Consider the following 18731-nt stretch of genomic DNA (forward strand, 5'->3'; position numbering starts at 1 on the left):
TTTATGAACAGTATAAACAGTACTGGTCCCAATACAGACCCTTGGGGCACTCCTCGATTTATAGGTACAGGTCATATTATGATCTAGTTATTTCAGTAACTCCACTTTTTGCTTGCTTTATTTCAAATATTTGTGTCCGGTCTTTAAGATAGCTCTTAAACCACATCTTGACTATGTCTGTAATGCCTAGTTTGTCTAACTTACGTAATATGAGTTCATGGCTCAAGCAATTAAATGCCTTGCTTAGGTCGAGGAAGAAACTTGTAACAAGCTTTTTTTTCTAGATTGTCAATGCTGTAGTCTGCAAAGTCAATCAGGGCTGTTGTGGTTGATTTTCCCTCGGTGAAACCATGTTGTCTGTCATTTAGTAAATTAGACTTCTCACAATGGTCTAAAAGCCTTCTCAGAACAACCTTTTCCAGAATTTAGAGAAAGTTGGTATTATTGATATTGGTCTATAATTACCAAATATTGTTTTACAGTTTTCTTTTTGTTTAGGATAAACTTTTGAAAGTTTTAAGGTCGAGGGAAATTGACCTTGACTCAATGATTTATTAATAATACTTGCAAGAAGGATTGTGAGTGACTCATTGAAGTGTTTCAATATTTTTGTAGAGATGTTGTCTGTTGCTGCAGAAGTTTCTTGTTTGAGAGTTTTAATAATATTATGTATTTCTACATGGTTTGTATATTGAAAATGGTGTAAAATATTATTTGTGGTATGGGTTGTGTGCAGGTTTATAGATAGTTTAGGATTGTTTTTAAGTGTTATTTCGACGATACTGGTAAAGAAGTGATTTATTTGATTTGAAATTCTGCAAGTATCATCTTCTATGTGTCTATCAATTTCAAGTTTGAATGTTTGCCGCCCTACATGTTTTGCCTGTTTTTCATCATTTATTATCTTCCATAGGGCTTTAGATTTAGTTTCTACTCTATTTACGAAACTGGCCGACTACTGTATTTTAGTTTTCTAGTATTATACTAGTATCAAGTTTTGACACTATTCATGTTATCATATTGTAGTAACAAATTAATAAAGATGCTTTGAATTTGAATTTGAACATAAGAATAAATAATTAATAACAAACAAGTTCTAATTGAATTTTTACTTATGGTGTTATAGTTTTAGTTTAAAATGAGAAAAAAAAGAATTATATTACATTTTTTGTGACTTAAGGCACTTAAAAATCTATGGGCATATTTTGTGTTAAATTTAGATTATACTGTTAATTCAAATTAACTTGTTCAAATTAACAAATCTTTTATAGGGAAATTAAATTAAGGCAACATATTTCAATTATTATAAAAGTATCAATATTTACTTATTTTAAGGATACTATTGAACAATTCTTAATTTGTTGTCTGACTTATTAAATTTCAAATGGAAAATAAATATTTCAAACAGTTTAAATTTATTAACAAAAAAGTTTATATGCTATAAAAAATTGAGAATAATTGCACATCATTATTACTATTTTATTTATTTATTTAAGCATACTTTATTACTGATATGACTCTATTTATTGCACTGTTTTATTGATGAATAAAGAAATTTCTAACACTGGTAATAAAAAACCACACTTACCAAGGCCCTCATCTGAGGTGACTCCAGATAAAAGTTGTTCTTCTGCTGCCAGTTCAAACACAGGATTTCCCTCTCCATGTATCCATTGTGCTCCCAATTCTGCATACCTCTGACCCGAGTTGTCAATGGGAATAGAACATACCCTTCCTCCTGCCTGATCCTGGCCTGAACATCACAAAATAGTCATGTACATAAATATGATACAAAAAAAAAACTGATTACATTAGGAAGATATGTTAATTGAAATAAAACATGCCTAACTCAATTAGTATTAAGTGATTTAATAGCTTTTTTTTCTGATCTAATTACTATTATAGCTAATGTTTCTTAATTCTCTTCTGGGAAATCGCCTTAGCGTGGTGGTAAAATTCAATTACCTACGATCACCCCGATTGCATTATTATTGCTTCTTGCTTTGTGATGCAATCATATTTCTACTTTTTAAACTGCTAATGGAAACGTCTATTGACAGTATTGTTGTCCTTGTCCATTTAATGTTTTATCCTTTATAAAACATTTTAAATATCTCTTCATTGACAGTGATTTATTCACCTTTCATCATGATTCCTTCTGACTTGTGCTGCTTGCTGTCTTTCAGAATTACTGGAACTATTTGGAACTTTCTACAGCTAATGTTTTATTAACATTATATTGTTATGTTATTTTCACAGTTTTGCCATTACTTTATCTTGCATGATAATGAATGATAGATGAGTTTTCATTTAGATTTAATTGACCTCATAAGCTTAATAATTTTTCAAACAGTGTTGTGAAGACTATATTATATAGATCTTAATATAATGTTTATTAAAAATGTATAAAATGTAATATTTTATTTGAATAGTTGTTCAATAATAAAAGCGTTTGGTCAAGTCACTTCACATGCAAGCATCCTCACACTCACAAACACAAAGAATTGGGGTCAGCCTGGTATCTGGCTACTACTTGCTGAACAGTCACTTACTGTCTTTCCATGAACACAGCCACAGGAATGTTTTGTTTATTTATCCTGAAGTGGCAACTATATATTAACCCCCCACTATGTATAGTGAGAACTATACATTGTCTTGTACCTTATTTTTATTGTAATGTGTTTTTGAATAATTTACACATACTATACACTTTAGGATAAAATTTAAAATATCAAACACCTGGGTTTGATTGGAAACTTGTATTAGGTGACTAACAGGATAGAAATACCTGCACAGCCGGTTCCAATGCCCTACATTATCGTGTATGATGTCTGTGTCTCTGTAAAATTACCTCTTCCCCAGCTGGACTCCCTATTTAAAATAGTATCCCCATTAATGCATAGTAAATAAAAATTCCCTTCTGACTTAGTCAGAAGATATGTAGATTTCAATGTGGCCATTATTTCTAAATGTCAAACTATGATGGGTTATTAGTTTAGATGTTTAATTTGCTCAACACAACTGTGACAATAACTCTAAATATTGGCATGTTATGAATTAAGAAACTCCATAATCTTGAATACAAAAATTGTTATAAGCATATAAACTTCTTTGAAAAACCATGCACTTGATTACTTAAATTAATCTCAAATTATGTTTGTAAACATATTTACTTACAACGGTTCAATTGGATATTTCTATTGTAAATGGCAATCATTTTGAAACCTTAAGCGTTATAAAAAAATAAGTAAGAAAAATGTCGCTTGAAAATTTTAAGAAAAGTGTCAATTTTGGTATATGTTATGAAATACCCAAAATAAAAATATTGCATGAATGTAAATGACGGCCATCTTGAAACGTTTTATTGGTTAAGGCTAGCTAATAAACTTATCCAAGGTATAAACAATATTGCCTCTGTACCAAGTTTAGGCTGAACCTTAAGAACTACATTAGTTATCATGTTCACAATTTATTCCCGCAGTATTGTATATTACTTACAACTTTGTATTTTCGCTACCTGGAAATCTTATGAGATATATAAAAAAACATGTAACAACCAAAGTTACTGTAAATGAACTGAAAATTCTACAACTTTTTTGTTTTTCGCTATAACAAATAATAACTTATATACAATTATTTCTTTTCCAAACTTTGAATAGCCGCCATCTTGAAACCTTGAGAAATATTGAAAGAAAAGAAATGTTGTCTATAATTACCTAGTATATTAAAAAAAAGTATTGTTTTAAATATATGATAAGATTTAATTGAGTTAAAAATTCTTCTCAAATGCGAATGGCCACCATCTTGAAACTTTTTATTGGTTAAAACTGAGTAATGAACTCATCCAAGCTCTGTACAAGTACTGTGTTTTTATCAAGTTTAATCTGGATATTTTAAAAACTACGGCAGTTATTGTGTTCACAATTTCGTGTTCATAAGCCCAAACATACATTCAATTCAATTCAATTCAAAAAACTTTATTCAACAAAAACATTTTTCAACATTTTATCATTCCCCATGTGCACTCGCACGTGCGGGGTTATTATAATTTAACCCCCACGTAAGTAAGTAAGTTTAGATGTACATATTTATATACATTTAAATTTTCGGATTATGATGGTTGTGAGGGTCATGATCTGAGAAGATGCACAAAATCTCCTAGAAATTTCATCATGAGGGCGATTACAATAGGCACATTTCATTAAATCTACCTAAAAAGTTTATATAAATATGGTAGCACATTCACCCGGCAAGTGAGAGATCCGGGTTCGACTCCCGGCGGAGCAAGTACTTTTTGTGATTCAATGTTTATTGAAATTATATATATACAGGGTGTATATTATGTCTGGAAACACCCAAATATATCCTTTAATAATTTAAATATAAATTTGAAACCTCTTACAATCGTGATAGAGATTGGGGCATCTACTTTTTGGAACAATGTTTTGTTATGTCACACCAACGGAGGACGTCCTGCCGAGGATATCGTGAATATTCTTAATGGAAGCCTATACCTTGTGATACATCATTTTAAAGGTAATAGCTTACTGAATTGAATGCCACAAAACCGCATCTCAAAGGAATTATTCTATCAGAAAATAGAGCATTTTTAGTATTGAAAATTTACTGATGTTCAACAATGTAATTTTAACATGGTTCTTGCCACAAAATGTGTTACACTAATTTTTTTAGCATTTTTTTAAATGTTCAATTAAAATAAAATAAACAATTTATTTTTAAGCTGGTTTTCATTAGTACAAATTTACCAGTTTTTTATTACAATGAATAAAACTTATGAGTCACTTTCTCTGATTACTTATGAATCTGTACTTGGTGTTTTCCAGTCAGCAGGAAGGTTTAAAGAGACAAAGGTCACTAGCCTATGAGAAACATTATTGTGTTATTAATCATCTGGTCTACAGGTTTTCAGTTTGTTGAGCATGGAGCTTTCACTAGACAGGTCTAAGCTTGGGAATTACAAATGGACAAAGGTCATATCATTCCTGTCGAGTTAATCAGTGTCTCTGAAGCATTGCTGTCAACAAGTTATCTAATTACAGTAGTTCAGTTTTTATTTGGCATTTTTAATGGAATTGTCTGAAAGAGAACGAATTACTCTGTTGATGATGCGAGGATATGGCGATCGTCAAAGATCTTATCGGGAAGTTTGTAATTTGTTTTAATAACACTTTCCCAGAAAGGAATCCCATAAGTGTTTCAACAATATAAAAAAACTATTGAGCGTTTTGAAATGACAGGAGGAGTGTACGTAATCGGCCAAAGTCGGGTATGGATACAATCTGCAAACAGATGAAGAACATGCACTAGATGTTTTGCAAACATTTATTGAAGACCCACATACATCGCTCAGAAAAGCTGCACAGCAACATGATATGCACCCTATGAGTCTGTGAGTAAGATTTTGAAAATTAATAAATACAAACCATTTAAAGTTCATTTAGTCCAACAGTTAAGTGAGGATGATTACGACAGAAGAGTTGAGTTTTGTGAACTTGTGATGCGCAAATGTGATGACAATAGAGATTTTCTGACCAACATACTATTTTCTGATGAGGCAACTTTTTTCCCTAAATGACAATGTTAACAGGCACAATTGCCGTTACTGGGCTAGTGAAAACCCACATTGGATTACTGAGTCCCATTTCACAGCAACCACAAAAACTGAACGTATGGTGTGGAATTTTAGGTAACAAAATTGTTGGACCCTTTTTCATCAATGGAAATTTAAATTGCCGAACTTTACTACAATATGCTCCAAAATGAAATAATCCCAGCTATTCAAATTGCATCAGGAGAATACTTTGATAATGTATGGTTTCAGCAGGATGGTGCTCCACCCCATTATGGGAGACAGGTAAGAGAGTATTTGGATTTAAGGTTTCCTCATAAATGGATTGGCCGAAGAGGAGAAATCGAATGGCCTCCAAGATCTCCGGATTTGTCACCAATCGATTATTTCCTATGGGGTCATTTAAAATCCAATGTTTATAGAAGAAAGCCTCATAATTTGGAAGACCTAAGAAACAGGATTATAGAGGAGATTGCTTTGATAACTGAAGAAATGTTAGGCAACTCTGTCGAATCATTTTTACACAAGATTGGCTTCATTGTCAAAAACCGTAGAAGGAACACAGTTCGAACAATTGCTTTGACACCAAATGCAGGTAAAACGTTTGTTTGTAAGACTTTTCTAACAGCATACATTATTTTTTATTTGTAATAAGAAATCAATAACATAAGTATTTCCATAATTGTACTGTAATAAAAACTGGCAAATTTGTGCTAATAGAACCAGCTTAAAATGAAATTTTTGTTTTAATTTAATTGAACATTTAAAAAAATGCTAAAAAATTAGTGTAACAAATTTTGTGGCAAGAACCATGTTAAAATTACATTGTTTGAACATCAGTAAATTTTCAATACTAAAAATGCTCTATTTTCTGATAGAATAATTCCCTTGAGATGCGGTTTGTGGCATTCAATTCAGTAAGCTATTACCTTTAAAATGATGTATCACAAGGTATAGGCTTCCATTAAGAATATTCACGATATCCTCGGCAGGACGTCCCCCGTTGGTGTGACATAACAAAACATTGTTCCAAAAAGTAGATGCCCAATCTCTATCACGATTGTAAGAGGTTTCAAATTTATATTTAAATTATTAAAGGATATATTTGGGTGTTTTCCAGACATAATATACACCCTGTATATATATATATATATATACATATATATAAAGGACTGCTTTTTTTCAAGCTCTGATCTGACTGACACCATGACAGCCAGACAAGTGGCAGGTCCGTACTGTGTGCAGTAGTTACTGCACATCTTTCTCACTACATTTGTCACTGCCGAATTCAAGTAGCCACGCACAACACCATCACTCATAATGTATTCTCATAAATACGGCACATTCTCTGATGGATTTCTGCTGAACTATTTCCTTCTGCTTGCAGGAAACAAATAATACTCACCTAAAAAAAAATATCTGTCTTATTTTATCAGGCGAAGTTAGGGCTAAGAAGTCCTCTCTAACACTTAACCTGGGGACCAACGGCTTAAAGGTGACTTCCGAACCGCCACCAATGATCGGGCAGGTGGGCTGCTTGCAAGGACAGGATCGCTCAGCGGTCACCCATCCAAGCAGCAGCCACGCTCGGCGCTGCTTGATCCGGTTATCTTGTGATAACCCTTATACCCGCTACACTGCGCCATTGGCCGTTGGGCTTACACAGGGTTAATAAAACTTAAACCAAAAATAACCTATAAGATAAGTTTATGATAAACCAACATGTTAAATGCATGGTACTTTACCTTGCTAGAAATATTTAGTAATCGGATACTAGTTATGAACAGTTTGTTATAGACGAAATAAATACCTTCAAGAATAATAAAATCTGTGATTCCAGCATTTGTGAGACAGTTGGCAGCACCTAGTCCAGCCATTCCAGCACCAACAATCACTACTGAGACAGAATCAGAGCAGTTGTCACTCTTGTTCTGTTTACACCTTGAAAAACATAAGTTACAGTTTTATTAAAAATGCAAAAAATTTTAAATTTTCTACAAGTAGTTGGAACAGACCAATTGTAACTAGTAATTGAAGAATCAGTGTTTTTTTTCTACTTATGACTATTTTCAAAATTGTGACTTTATCACTTATTGTCACTAAAATTCATATATAATCCACCATTCTCAATTCGACCCAGCTCAATCTTTATTTATACACAAGGTCAAGTTAATGGAAGTAAAAGTTTCTCACAAGACGGTAAAAGAAGCTTCTATTTGGTTTCAAAGCACATAGTTTTCTCTTGAATAAAAAATAATTTTTGCTTTAAAAACATTTAAAATATATATAGACACCTTGCCAAGAGAAAATGTAACTAATTTTATTTCAAGTAAATTATACATGGATATTTTTGTTCTAAAAAAATGTTAACTACTTGCATTCCAGAACCTTCTGCTAGAACAGCCGTTTTTAATTTTTCAATCAATCTTGCAATATGAGCTTTGGAACAAGTATAGTCGCATACATGGGATACTAAACCAGCACAGAAGAGCCATACTGCCATTATCAGATATGTTCACAAAATGCCGTGTTCAATATATACAAAGAAAGTTATTTTAGATATACAAAATAAATGTATGTCTATTAGTTTAATTTTAGGTTTTTATGGTCAAATCAGGTTTGAAAAATCCCAAATATTCATGTTTATTACTTTTTAACATAATTTATTCAACAATTACTGTAAAATTATTTAAGCTTCAAATAAACTAATATGCACCCATTTTTGCAGGGTCACCAAAAAACACTAATTTTAAATAATTCTTCTTTAATTAAAATCCAGAAAATAAAATATCACAAACTGAAATTGTACAATTAAATGTTCTGAATTGCCTACATTCACATTTTAGAAAGGGACAAAATCGTTCTATCTAAAAAAAATGCATTATTTTAGGCCTTATAAATACTAAATTAAATAAAATCTATTTCAATTCACATAGGAAATATTACAAGAAAGGGAATCACAACTTTATTGATAACCAGTATACATCTACAATGTATACTGGTTATTAAATATAAAGAATTCCACAAGTATTAAAGGACTATAACAAAATATAGAGCTAAAATTATTAAAACAAAGACCAGTTATATAGTTGCTTAAATTCAATGCATGGGTTTTAAAGCAAATAGCACAATACGGTAGCTTAGTGATATTAATTTGTAGAAATCTTTTGTTATATTTATATCAACAAAGAAATTTTAAAAGACTTCTGATTTGAAAGTCTGTCAAAAATTCAAATAAAAACCTTTATGTAGACTTAATAGAGATTAGTCTATTGGATTAATTTTTATCAAAATCGATAATACAAGGCAAAATTGAATTGAGGTAGTCCGTTGAAAGAGTATAGGCAACTAAATAGACTAAAATATAATTATAAAATATAAGATATAGTATATAAGAAAAAACAAAACAGTTCCTAACAGTGAAAAACTCACACTGATGTCAAAACTTAAACACTGATGAACATTAGTACTCCTTATAGCACTCTTCATGCAATAAGTTTTTTCCATTCAACTGTCTTACATCTCATATTTAGTTGAAAATTATTTTCCTACTTTTGGCCAAAAAAATATGAGTTCATTCAAACATTGTATAGCATAAATTGCAAAACAGTCTTAAAACTACATTAGAACATAAAACTTACCTTGGTTGTTTGACGTTATTCATATTATATCATATCATATATATATTATATATACATACAATTTCAATAAAGATTGATTCACAGAAAGTACTAGCACTGCTGGGACTCAAACCCCGATCCCTCACTTTCTGAGTGAGAGTGCTACCACTTCACCACCTTACTTTTTAGGATTCATTATTTTGTACTTGACCGTTTGTGTCACATATGTGTTTAAATAACAAAATTACATATGATCAGAAGACCAAATACCTGTCATACGACTTTTAATTACATTCATTAAATTAGAATAAACAGTAATAGCCGAATTTAATTTCAGTAGAGATTGATATTTATTTATTTTTGAAGGTAGACAAATATCTCAAATATATTGCAAGATATTCTAAATAGCCAACATCACTGACAGAACGTGTTCACTTGCCCTTAGACAACACATCTAGGCATTATTGTTCCACAAGGGAGGGGGCTCACTGCCCGATTAAAATAGTACACAAAGCAAATGGTGATTACACGTTGACAGACTCTTTTATAAAAGTAATATTGTCACTAAAATATCAATTCTTTGTTCTGTTAATTGCTGTTACATCTACTCTTCAGCTAATATATATATATATCATGTTTTATGATATGATATTTCTCGCATAGCTTTATGACAATAGCCTTTTATAAAATTAAAACCAGTTACAAATTTTAAAATATTGAAGAAAAATTACAAAGTTTTGGTCAAATGCTTGTTACAACAAACATAATGATCTGACATAATCAATTTTCTAAAACTTTCAAAAAAGTTATAAATGAAGAAACAACTAATCATTATTAAATTTTAACTCAGATCTTTATAATATATGACTACAAAAGATAATCATTAATTATTAATACGAGTATATATACTTGGAGAATACAAAAGTGACACACATTCATAACTAGCTTGGACAAATTAGTTGCAGTTGGTGACAAAACCGAACAGAAAAGTAGTGGTCTTGCAAAAGTTTACACCTTAAGGAAATGGAAATTAAATGGACTTTTAAATGAGTGAATAAACACAATCAAATTTGGCCACTGCTCATTAAATTAAAACAATACAAATATGTGACAACAGACAAGCGGTAATAGATTTATAATAAAAATAATGAATAATCATGCTTTTAAAGGACTAGATTTTTTACCAATACATATCTTACAAATTTATATATTTAAATACAGATAACACAGCCAATATTTGCTATTTAGAATATACTTCAGGATCACCAAAATATTGTAGTAAACTTGCGAATTGCACCAACTTGGTTTACTACATTTCTTAAAATTTGAAGCTCAATCTTGTATGCTAAAAGTGTGACAGCTAAATTACTCCAAAATTTAAGGTGATACAATCGATTTTTGAGAAAATATTTTTTTATTTTAAATTCATGATCTTTTTAAAGATAACTTTTAAGAGATCTGAAAAAGTTAATAGGAAAATGTGTTTGATATGTTAGAAGGATTACACACGTTTAAAGTAAAAAATTTAGGCAATCTTGTAATCAGGCCCAAATAAAAACCATGAAAATAAAAATGTGAATATTTTACAATGTGCACATGAGTTTTAGCTTAGGGGAGTGATGTGGTTTTTGTCATTTATGACTTCAAAAAATTATATATTATTAATTAAATTAAAAAAGAATTTTTATTGAAGAAAAAGCTTCTTTCCAAAAGTTCCTTCTGAAATAAATTAATTACAAAAATTATAAATAAAACTTGCATACCCTCCAGTCATAAATACCTCGTAAATACTGTAAAAAGTTATATCCTTATCTTCCACTGTTTCTATTGTGCCTAATTATAAGACGTCCTAAAATTCTCCTTGTAATTCCTACCACTCCTTGTGAAATAATTAAAGAAATTGTTCCCATTTTTAAAAACAGTATCAGAGCTGTGACCAAAACTTTTGTTAAAAATAACAAAAAAAATTATTCCCACCAAAAACCAATTGCACCACATTACTAATACTAACTTCTACAGCTGCTAGCACACTAAAAGTGTTCTCAATCTTTCACAACTTGTGCACTTTAGTGACGACTACAGGACTTTAAAACTAAAACCAATCAACTAAAAGACTTTATTCCAAGAAAACCACATCATTTAACAAGTATGGCTATTCCCCAGACGGGTAACCATTGAATGACCTTGTCTTTAATAGAGTCAACATACTTGACTATTAACAGTGATACAAAGGTTACCTAACCTATTCTGGTAAAAGACCCCAGTGGTAAGTTTGGTAAGACCCCATAACAGCATTGTTAAACTTCAATCACATTTATGTTCTTAATTTTGGTTGTATAATGGGAGGTGTCTCATTCAAAGATATGATTATTATGCATCCAAACAATTTTTTTCCTTTAAAGTACACTTATAATTATTTAAACAATGAAATATAAAAACGTTTGGATGGATATAAATCATATCTTTAAAATAAGAAATCTCCCATAATTCTACAACTTAAATAAGGTCGTAAAAGTGTTTAAACAGAATGGCCATTAATACAGTCACCTCTAAGCTGTTTCTCTGTTTTACCTACGGAATAAAATATGTTCCATCTCTCAAGTGAGATATGAGCTGCGCACCCATAAGATGTCTCCTGTTACTAAACACAGTAAAATAAGTTACTTTTTCAGTAAATGGAGTGGTAATATCATTTTAAATTTCTAAGCCTTCAGTTTTATATTGAGAAACAGTAAGATATCTTATTTTATAATATCTAATCTACTTCTTTAAAGCATGATCCAAAAACTTGGTGAGGGCTCAAACTCTCTTACAGCCATGGCATGGCAGTGGCTGTCTTGGGATCTGCCAAGAACTAACTGCTTGCATATTTTCATTTTTTATTTTAATTAAATTAGAATATATAACAAACTAAGGACTTATCTTTTTAGAATTTCTTTGTTCATTCAATTTTGGATGTGGAGTTCTTTGGCCAATCATTATGTATAACTTTCTTCAAAATATTGTGTACATTTTTGTTACAGTTATGTTGAATGTTTTTTGCATGTATTACATTTTCAACTTATGATAAAGATTAAGTTTGACTACATATACCATTAACTTTTTTTTTGTTATTGTTGCGTAAAAATGAGGACAAATCTTTAAATATAAATAATTAAAAACAAATCCTATTTTTTTAATTAAATGGCCTACAAGAAGCTTTCCATTGTATACAGGCAAAAACCAAAATTTTTCTTTAGCTGTCATAAGTAAGGCTAAAAATTCATTGATTCCTTTTTCGTTTTCACAATTTAACTGTAACAATGAATATGCACGCAATTAATTCTCTATGGTATAAGACGTATATTTTTTAAATGACATACCAAGCACTCCAGAGGCAAGGGATGGCCGTTGAAAGATATTCACATTTCAAGATGTAATTTAGAGTATTCTTAAATTTTGAGTATACTTCAATTCTGTTTTATGGCAAAGTGGCAATAATATTCCTGATGCATTTACTATTTTGCTCCATTAGTAGTAAAACTGACCTATTACTTTTGTCATTGCTATTTGCATTATACCACTGATCAAGCATAGAATATTTATTGTGCAGTGCTTGTATATTACTTTTTATTTTGAATGGATGATAATCTCTATAAATTATGATAATTGTCGTACAATCAAAATGCAAACTGTTTACAGCTGAAATGTACTACAATAAGAATTAAGTTATGGGAATATTCCTCTAAACAATGTTTGAGCCATTTATGTTTATATTGATTTTGCTTGGAGGAAAAGTGACGTTTCTGTTGATGTATACAGAATAGCAAGTTATAGAAGTGTACTGATAATTTTACAATTAGATGGAAGATAGTGTGTGGTTGAAGCGTTGAACCAAATCAACTCAAGAAGCCCCTTAATGATAGTGTTTTTAGAGATTCAATATTGTTCTTAGCTACATACTGAATATTACACATACAACGTAGAGTATAAAAGTACAGTCACCCTTTAGAATTTCGTTGTTCATTAGCTGGACAGAGAATATAAGTAGTGTTTTGCAACTGTATCACTCAATCACCATTGTTCACCTATGGAGAAAGTGTCTACGTGTTTACAATGAGATTTATTAAATAGTATATAGGCCTACTAAAACAACATTAAATTTTGCGTTTTAATTCAAAAGTCAACTTATGATATTCTTCAATTGATAATTCTAGTGTACGTCCACGCCATCCTTCTTGACCATTTGAACATGCACTGAATTTGTTACCGAGTTGTTCCTAAAATACTAACTCCAGATCACAAAGAACATGTGATAACGAGTGACATGTGATGGTGAGTTATGGACCTAACAATTTTTTTCCTAAAGCATATACCTAAGAAATCCACTATTTCAATGGCTTTTATATATTTGAATAAAATTTCAAGAAGTATCATTTTATATATTCAGTGGTATATATATTACATAATAGAACTTTAATAAATAGTGTATAAAAATTATAATTAATATTGTACTATAATTGGTGTAAGCCTAGCTTGACCATTCAACTCGGGCTCAGATTGTCACTGAAAACTTTTCATTTTGACTTGTAGTTGATCTGTAGAACCAAGCTCTGTGAATTCAATTCAATCATCACTTTAAAAATATTAAAAGAAGGGGAAAAAGGTAAAGATGTCTTATTTTACCACAGGCGAAGTTAGGGCTAAGAAGCCCTTTCTAACACAACCTGGAGACCAACGGCTAAAAAATTACTCCCGAACCACCACCAACAGCTGGGCAGACGGGCTGCTTGCAAGGACAGGATCACTCAGCAGTCACCCATCCAAGCAGCAACCATGCTCGACGCTTGAATCCGATTATCTTGCGACTCGAAGCTTGAATCCGATTATCTTGTGATAACCGTTGTACCCGCTACACTGCGCCATTGGCAGTGTAAGACATGGAAAGACCATGCTTTAGAAATGTATCATTGATATGAAAATAAATAATATATGATGATGGCAAATTTGGTGGTCTCTTACAAACAAAGTTTATTGTATTGCCTTAGAAAGTAACAAAATATCTGTAAAAGCAAGTAATTAGTATTACTAATGTAACTGTCATTGTCAATGTAATTGCATGAGTCTAATCATATCTATAAAAGTTATAAATCACATATATACCCGGAATATAGTGATTTTATTATATCACAAGTCTAAAACAGATTACACTCAATCAAAAATGATAGGGCAGATCAGTGAAAATTATAAATTTTATAGCTGATATTGTAGTCATGTTGTTAGAAAAAGAAACAAACTGTGTATAAAGGCAGTGTAGAAACTGATGTTTCCAACTATACCTGAGTCAAGTTGTCAAGTCGAAAGCACTGTATTAAATTAAATATCAAAACTTCTAGCAAAGATTCAGCCAGGCTCTTACACTTTCAAAATATAGCCAAAAAGCCCAGCCAGGGTCCCTGCTAGTATGAGAATTAAATAAAGTGACGAAAATAACAACAACCAATTAGTTGTGACAATTCTTAATTTTATTTATTTTTTACAATGCTATATTTCAAACATTTCAATATCAATTTTATACTCTGGTTTGTTATTATGTTGTTGCTATGTGTTATGCATTCCTGCTGGGTAAATGATACAATGCTACTAAATTATACAATGTCAAAATCCTCATTTTAAAGCTTAAACAAATTTGTATTATCTTCCCTTTTAACGTCAACTCTATCTCCGTAAGCTATTGACAACTAACATAAACTAATTAGAGTTTACTATTAGCCAAGTCGGACAAAATGTAGTATTTTTGAAATGTATGAATACAAAAATATGTTTGGCAGTCTATCTGTTGAACAAACTATTCCTTGAGAAACAAATATCCTGAAATACCACACAAAAACTGAGGTGTGAGACTCTGCTGAAGTGTAAAACAAAATCACTTCAAATACAACATTGACACAGTTGAGGTGGGAGCCTTTAAATGGAGTCTAAATACTATTTTAGAGGGACTTTAGTTTATAGAGAATATTTTCAAATATCTTAGGAGCATATCAAAGGCCTCATTGGAGGCAATGGTACTTTGGTATTATCTGGAGGCCACTATTTTTGGAAGACTTTTCTTATTGGAAAGTTAAAAGCTATATTATTTGAAAGAACAGGCTTTATATGACTTACTTTGACAATTATATGTCATCACAGTGCTCACCTGATCTGATCTTGAGTTTGGATACTATCTCGAGGAATGTATTTCTTTATTCTGCAGAAGTGCGAGGTGGTGCTGAAGCCCACACCTATGGCCAGGAGCATTTCCAATCGGTACTTTCCTGATCTCAGATCACATTCCAGATCATCCAACTTTACTGATGTCAGATCACGTTGGGCCATTGACGCCACCCCGCACTTCTGGCGATAAAATAAAAACATCCCTCGAGACAGTACCTAAAGTCTAGCTCAGATCACGTAAATGCTTGTTAACTTTTTATACTTATAATACGTTACTACTTAAATGTCACTAGGAGGAGAAAGTGTTATATTTGTCAAGCAGGATGTTGATTTCAAGACTATTGATGTGGATAGTTTTTGTATTGAAAGAACCTTTGAAGCGACAGCAGTGATTCTGTCTAGGGAAAACCTTGCCATAGTTACAGCTTACAGACCACCAGATTCTAATATGGACATTTTTCTTAATTCTTTGGACACACTTTTAACTTTTCTGTACAAAAAATATAAAAATTCAAAAATTGTTTTAACAGCAGATTTTAACATAAATATTGTAAAGGAATCATATGAAACAAATTCATTTTTAAATGTTTTTAGATCTCGTAACCTGTACTGTCTGAATCAAGAAGCAACTAGAGGTAAAGCATGTATAGACAATATTGCCACAAATGTATCTAGACAACATGTTGACTGTATAGTTGTAGAACCTCACTTATCGGATCATGCAGGGATTTTGGCAAAGTTTGGTTGTTTTAACCCAAAATTAAATGGTTATAAGGAAGTAAAATATGTTAGAAACCTTTCATATAATGCCACTTTAAATCTTAGGGAAAATTTAAAAGCTGTAGACTGGTCATATATTGGCAATTTTCCAGAGGTTGATCAAGCCTGTGATTACTTTATTACTAATGTGACAAACTCTCTCAATGAGTTTTGTAAAGTGAAGCAGATTAAAACTAACGCTTTGAAAATCCCACACCATAAATGGTTTACATCAGAGTTAAGAAAATTTAGAGAGTTTGTGGTTGGCCTTTATTATAGGTTCAAAAGTAGCAAGGGTACACTTAATGAAAATTACCATAAGAAGGAATATTTAGGAGCTTTAAAAGAGTACAGGTCCAAAATTAAGCAAGAAAAAATAAAGTCAAATGAAAACTATATACAAAATGCCACAAATGAATGTAAAGCAGACTGGAATGTAATAAAAGCAGAAACTAACTCTGGCAATAACAATAAGTATGATCAGGCAGCAGGCATTCATTCAATGTGATACATTTAATGACTATTTTGTTAATTTAGTAAGTAATCTTGACATAGGTAGTGGTTTAAACACTGGTGTATTGGAAAACAATGCAATAGAACTTACAAATAATTACGTCTTGAATTCTAATAGGGCAATAGAGATCTTTAGTTGGAAAAAAATTGTAGATAGTGACATTTTAAAATTGGTATCAAACTTGAGCTCATCAAGGAGTGAGGACTATTACGGGATATCTAACAAAGTGGTAAAGGACATCATAGACATAATTTTAAGACCTCTCACCTTTATTTTTAATATGATTCTGGAACAAGGTAAATATCCAAAAGCTTTTAAGATAAGTAAAGTTACACCCATTTATAAAAAAGGAGATAAACTTAATCCATCAAGTTATCGCCCAATTTCCTTAATACCAATATTTAGTAAAATTTTAAAAGGGTGTATAAAAACGCAACTAAATCTTTTCTTTGTACAAAATAATTTGTTCTGCGATCAACAATTTGGATTCATCTCTGGACGTAGTACTGTAAAAGCTGTAGAAAGAGTAGTGGAAAAAATTCTTTTAAATTTTGAATGTAAGTTTCTGACGTCTGCAACACTGATAGATTTATCAAAGGCCTTTGACTGTATTTCTCATGAATTAATAGTGAAAAAATTGTTTTGTTATGGTATAAAGAATAGTGAACTAAATCTTTTCAAATAATTCCTTAGTTATAGAAAGCAGATGGTTGTACAAGGGCAAGACAAATCTAATTTTAGAGAAATAAAAGTGGGTGTCCCGCAAGGTTCAGTGTTAGGACCTTTACTCTTCGTTATTGCCATCAATGACTTAGCTTTTAATACACCGTGTACAACAATATTGTACGCTGACGATACCACTCTCTTAAATTTTGATCAAAGTCTTGATGAACTTGTTAAGTTAGAAAACCAGGCAGTTAAAAGGGCATTAGATTGGTTTGAGGCTAATAAACTTATGGTAAACAACAGCAAAACTGAAAAAATCATTTCCTCTTTGAATCACACAATATATAAAGACATTAAGCCTGTAAAGCTTTTGGGAATGTATCTAGATAGTAGGTTAAGCTGGGATTATCACATTGAAGAACTGTGTAAAAAACTGGCAAGGGTAACCTATCTTTTGAGAAGGTTAAAAAACTGTGTATCAAGAAATATGCTAATTATGGCCTACTATGCATTTTTTCAATCTCATTTGCGTTATGGCATAACCCTATGGGGTAACTCTTGTAATTCCGAAAAAGTTTTTGTATGGCAAAAAAAGCCCTTAGGATAGTAAAAAATGTTGAACCTAGGGCGCCATGTGTAGAAATTTTTAAAGAACTAGAAGTAATGACCCTTTATAATTATATATATATATATATATATATATATATATATATATATATATATGTATATATATATATATATATATATATTGCTGTTTAATTAGTGTTAAAGAGAGTCTTGAGTTGTTTAAAGTACGGCAGGAAGTACATAGATATCCAACTAGATCAAATTATTTTTTAGAATTGCCTCAAATAAAATTAGAGAAAACCAATAGAAGTCACATTAAAATGAAACTTAAATTTTTTAACAAATTACCTGAAAAGGCATGGACTGTACCCCTGCAAAGTTTAAAAAAAAAACAGAAAGGTGGTTTAAACAAAATGTTTTTTATTCAGTGAGTGATTTTTTGAACTGTGATATTAGTAGCCTAAGATTTTAAATTATTTATTCATTTATTTATGATATTTTTAACTGTGTGTAGGTTCAACTTTTAAACCTTACATTAACTTTAGTAAATAATTTATGTACATAGTTTAGTTTATTTATTGACTGTCATATTTATTCAATTGACTTACATAAAAAATATGTGCCTAATATGTATTTTTTAAGGTTTATATGCTATGATCATTGTAAATAATTAGCTATGACTTTGTCAATTGCATTTCTATGGATTGCCTAACGACAATAAAAACCTTGAATCTTGAATCTTACATATGAATTTACCTACCTATATATCCTAATACCAAATAATACTAAAGTACTGATGCAATCTTATATTTGTGGGGCAGAA

At 31.0% G+C, this 18731-nt stretch overlaps 1 protein-coding gene across 2 annotated transcripts in view; it reads right to left on the bottom strand.

The window, feature by feature from the left end:
• LOC124373752 (peroxisomal N(1)-acetyl-spermine/spermidine oxidase-like) overlaps positions 1-18731 on the bottom strand; it is an 87712-nt gene that overhangs the window by 25685 nt on the left and 43296 nt on the right. For both annotated transcript variants that reach the window (XM_046832098.1, XM_046832103.1), the window contains 2 exons: positions 7401-7531; positions 1589-1753 (listed from right to left, as the gene is read on the bottom strand). In XM_046832098.1, the coding sequence (XP_046688054.1) occupies positions 1589-1753; positions 7401-7531 (296 nt within the window). The remainder of the gene's footprint in view (positions 1-1588; positions 1754-7400; positions 7532-18731) is intronic.

This window comes from Homalodisca vitripennis, chromosome 1, assembly GCF_021130785.1.
Source record: "Homalodisca vitripennis isolate AUS2020 chromosome 1, UT_GWSS_2.1, whole genome shotgun sequence".
Taxonomy (NCBI): domain Eukaryota; kingdom Metazoa; phylum Arthropoda; class Insecta; order Hemiptera; family Cicadellidae; genus Homalodisca; species Homalodisca vitripennis.